This window comes from Pollachius pollachius (assembly GCF_949987615.1).
Source record: "Pollachius pollachius genome assembly, contig: scaffold_474, whole genome shotgun sequence".
In the NCBI taxonomy this organism is placed as follows: domain Eukaryota; kingdom Metazoa; phylum Chordata; class Actinopteri; order Gadiformes; family Gadidae; genus Pollachius; species Pollachius pollachius.
The window spans coordinates 12,501-16,074 of record NW_027641166.1 but is presented as its reverse complement, the minus strand read 5'-3'; the positions used below and the strand labels follow the sequence as shown (position 1 = coordinate 16,074).

At 56.2% G+C, this 3,574-nt stretch overlaps 1 protein-coding gene across 1 annotated transcript in view; it reads right to left on the bottom strand.

The window, feature by feature from the left end:
* Window positions 1-672: 672 nt before the first annotated feature.
* LOC307091589 (neuronal PAS domain-containing protein 3-like) overlaps window positions 673-3,574 on the bottom strand; it is a gene marked incomplete at both ends in the record, with an annotated part of 13,677 nt that continues 10,775 nt past the window's right edge. Inside the window, 7 exon segments of the mRNA XM_079759220.1 lie at window positions 673-820; window positions 1,295-1,364; window positions 1,366-1,402; window positions 1,844-1,863; window positions 1,865-2,002; window positions 2,004-2,042; window positions 3,554-3,574. The exon segment at window positions 3,554-3,574 is cut by the window's right edge and continues 95 nt beyond it. Coding sequence (XP_079615346.1) covers window positions 673-820; window positions 1,295-1,364; window positions 1,366-1,402; window positions 1,844-1,863; window positions 1,865-2,002; window positions 2,004-2,042; window positions 3,554-3,574 — 473 coding nt within the window.

Below are 3,574 nucleotides of genomic sequence, written 5' to 3'. Positions count from 1 at the left end.
AAATGATTCACATTTAAAGATGAAAGGAGGGAATTTGATCTAATAACGTCAACATTAAGACACCTCATTAGCATATCGAGTTGGTTCTCCAGTCGTCTACTGATCTGCTGCTCTGGCTTCAGCAGAGCGTAGCTTTATTTGATGAGATAGAGGTAGAAGCAAAGGTGTATCAAATATGATGGGGCCAAATATGACTCATTTTTATGCGTCCGTTTGGATCGAGATGCAAAACAGAATTGTGACCCGACATAAGGTCGGTCGTCATCTCTACCCTGTATTCCAAACTATTCCCAGGTCAACATCATGGTTGGTCTCCGTCCCCTCCCCTGTATTCCTGCGGTATTCCCAGTTTTTCATCTACATTATTCCCGCAGCATTCCAAGATTTTCATCCCCGGTATTTCCGGCAGAATTCCAGGTCTTCCTCCCCAGTATTCCCATGGTGTTGACAGGTTTTCCTTCCCAGTATTCCCGTGGTATTGCCAGGTTTTCCTCCCCAGTTTCCCGCGGTATTCCCAGGTTTTCCTCCCCAGTATTCCTGCGGTATTCCAAGGTTATCCCCACCAGTATTCCCGCGGTATTGCCAGGTTTCCCTCCCCAGTATTCCTGCGGTATTCCCAGGTTTTCCTCCCTAGTATTCCTGTGGTATTCCCAGGCCCCCGGCCGCCCCTACCTCAGGACGTAGTTGACCCAGATGACGTTGCGTTCGTGCGGCGCTTTGTGGTTGATGGACACGGTGGCGCAGGACTGGATCCACAGGAAGCCCCCCCTCCGCTGCAGCCAGCGGTAGTACCCTGTCACCACCTGGCCCTTCCTCAGCACTGGGGGAGAGAGGGAGGGAGGGGGGGAGGGGGGGGGGAGGGGGGAGGGGGGAGGGAGGGAGGATGGGAAAGGGAGGGTGGGGGGAGAGAGAGGCTTGTCACGGAGGAAGCCGTAGAAGGACGGAGGGTGCGTTTCATGAAGGTGACAGCAGGGGGGCAGCTGTCCCATGTCTGAGCTCCTGTCTGCAGGACCCTCGCTCTCACCGAGACCCCCGGAGTGTCAGGAGACATGGAGCCGATAGACCCTCGAGACCCTCTGGTGATGCTGGTCCATCCCAGTGTCGGAGGACAGACCGTGTGTGTGTGTGTGTGTGTGTGTGTGTGTACGTACGGTCCTCGTGGCTCTGTCTCAGGTTGTCCAGTGTGTGTGTGTGTGTGTGTGTGTACGTACGGTCCTCGTGCTCTGTCTCAGGTTGTCCAGTGTGTGTGTGTGTGTGTGTGTGTGTGTGTGTGTGTGTGCGTGTGTGTACGTACGGTCCTCGTGGCTCTGTCTCAGGTTGTCCAGGTCCTCCACGTGGATGAAGCGGTAACAGGTGTGGCCGACCCACCTCGGCCGGGGTCAGGTCCATGTACTCCGAGATCCTGGAGACAGACAGCAGTGAGGGGCGGGACCACTGGCCTCCCTGAGGTCCTCAGTCAGAGGAGGGTCCCAACGCGGGAATCAGCGGAAACAAAGCTGAACACACACACAGTCTGACACAGTCACATGCACACTCTTACATGTCACGCACACACACACTCGCACGCGCACAGCGCACGCACACAGACACACACACACACACTATTTACCGTCCTCTCTCTCTCTCTCTCTCTCCTCCCCTCCCCCCCTCTCTCCCCCTCCCTCCCTCCCTCCCCTCCTCCCCCTCCCCCCCCTCCCTCCCTTTCTCCCCCCTCCCCCCCCTCTCTCCCCCTCCCTCCCTCCCTCTCTCCCCCTCCCCACCCTCCCCCCCTCCCTCCCTCCCTCCCCCTCCCCCCCTCCCTCCTTTCTCCCGCCCTCCCCCCCTCCCTCTCCCCCTCCCTCACCTGTTCTCGCAGTAGGTGACCCTGCAGGTCCATGTTGACCCTGAACACGAACATCTGGCTCTCCATGCGGACCTCGTTGAGGGTGGAGGGGGGCAGGGTGTGGGCCAGGGCCACCAGCCCCAGGGGTCTGTGCACCGCCCGGCCGGACCCCGACACCAGGGGCGGGCCGGCCCCGGATCCGCCCCGTCACATGGATCACCTGGGGACCACCACAATAGCGTGACCACGGTGACACCTCTCAAGAAACACGCAGACATCCAGGAACACTAGCCAGGAACACTATCCAGGAACACTATCCAGGAACACTATCCAGGAACACTATCCAGGAACACTATCCAGGAACACTATCCAGGAACCCTCTATCCAGGAACACTCTATCCAGAAACACACTATCCAGGAACACACTATCCAGGAACACTCTATCCAGGAACACCATCCAGGAACACTATCCAGGAACACTCTATCCAGGAACACTCTATCCAGAAACACACATCTATCCAAAAACATTAATCTATCTAGAAACACTCATGTTCCTAGAAACACTCATCTATCCAGGAACACTCATAGATCCAGAAACACTAATCTATCTAGAAACACTCATGTTCCTATAAACACTAATCCATCCAGAAACACTTAGCTTTCCAGTAACAATCATCCATCTGGAAACACATACAGTATCTGTCTAGAAACACTCAACTATCTAGAAACACACTCTATCCAGAAACACTCATCCATCTAAAAACACTCATCCATCTGGAAACTTTTCATCCGTCCAGAATCATTGAACGGTTCTGTGAGTCCCGGCTCCAACACAACGGTTCTGTGACTCCTGGCTCCAACACAACGGTTTCTGTGAGCCCCGGCTCCAACACAACGGTTCTGTGAGTCCTGGTTCCAACACAACGGTTCTGTGAGTCCCGGCTCCAACACAACGGTTCTGTGAGCCTGGCTCCAACACAACGGTTCTGTGACTCCTGGCTCCAACACAACGGTTCTGTGAGCCCCGGCTCCAACACAACGGTTCTGTGAGTCCCGGCTCCAACACAACGGTTCTGTGAGCCCCGGCTCCAACACAACGGTTCTGTGAGTCCCGGCTCCAACACAACGGTTCTGTGAGCCCCGGCTCCAACACAACGGTTCTGTGAGTCCCGGCTCCAACACAACGGTTCTGTGACTCCTGGCTCCAACACAACGGTTCTGTGAGCCCCGGCTCCAACACAACGGTTCTGTGAGTCCCGGCTCCAACACAACGGTTCTGTGACTCCTGGCTCCAACACAACGGTTCTGTGAGTCCCGGCTCCAACACAACGGTTTCTGTGAGTCCCGGCTCCAACACAACGGTTCTGTGAGCCCCGGCTCCAACACAACGGTTCTGTGAGCCCCGGCTCCAACACAACGGTTCTGTGACTCCTGGCTCCAACACAACGGTTCTGTGAGTCCCGGCTCCAACACAACGGTTCTGTGACTCCTGGCTCCAACACAACGGTTCTGTGAGCCCCGGCTCCAACACAACGGTTCTGTGACTCCTGGCTCCGACACAACGGTTCTGTGAGCCCCGGCTCCAACACAACGGTTTCTGTGAGTCCCGGCTCCAACACAACGGTTCTGTGAGCCCCGGCTCCCGACACAACGGTTCTGTGAGCAGCAGAGGAGCGGCCCGGGGGAGGCAGCAGGGAGCAGGGAGTGAATAGGAGCGGTTCTTACTTGTACCTTGTATCCAGAGGACTTGAC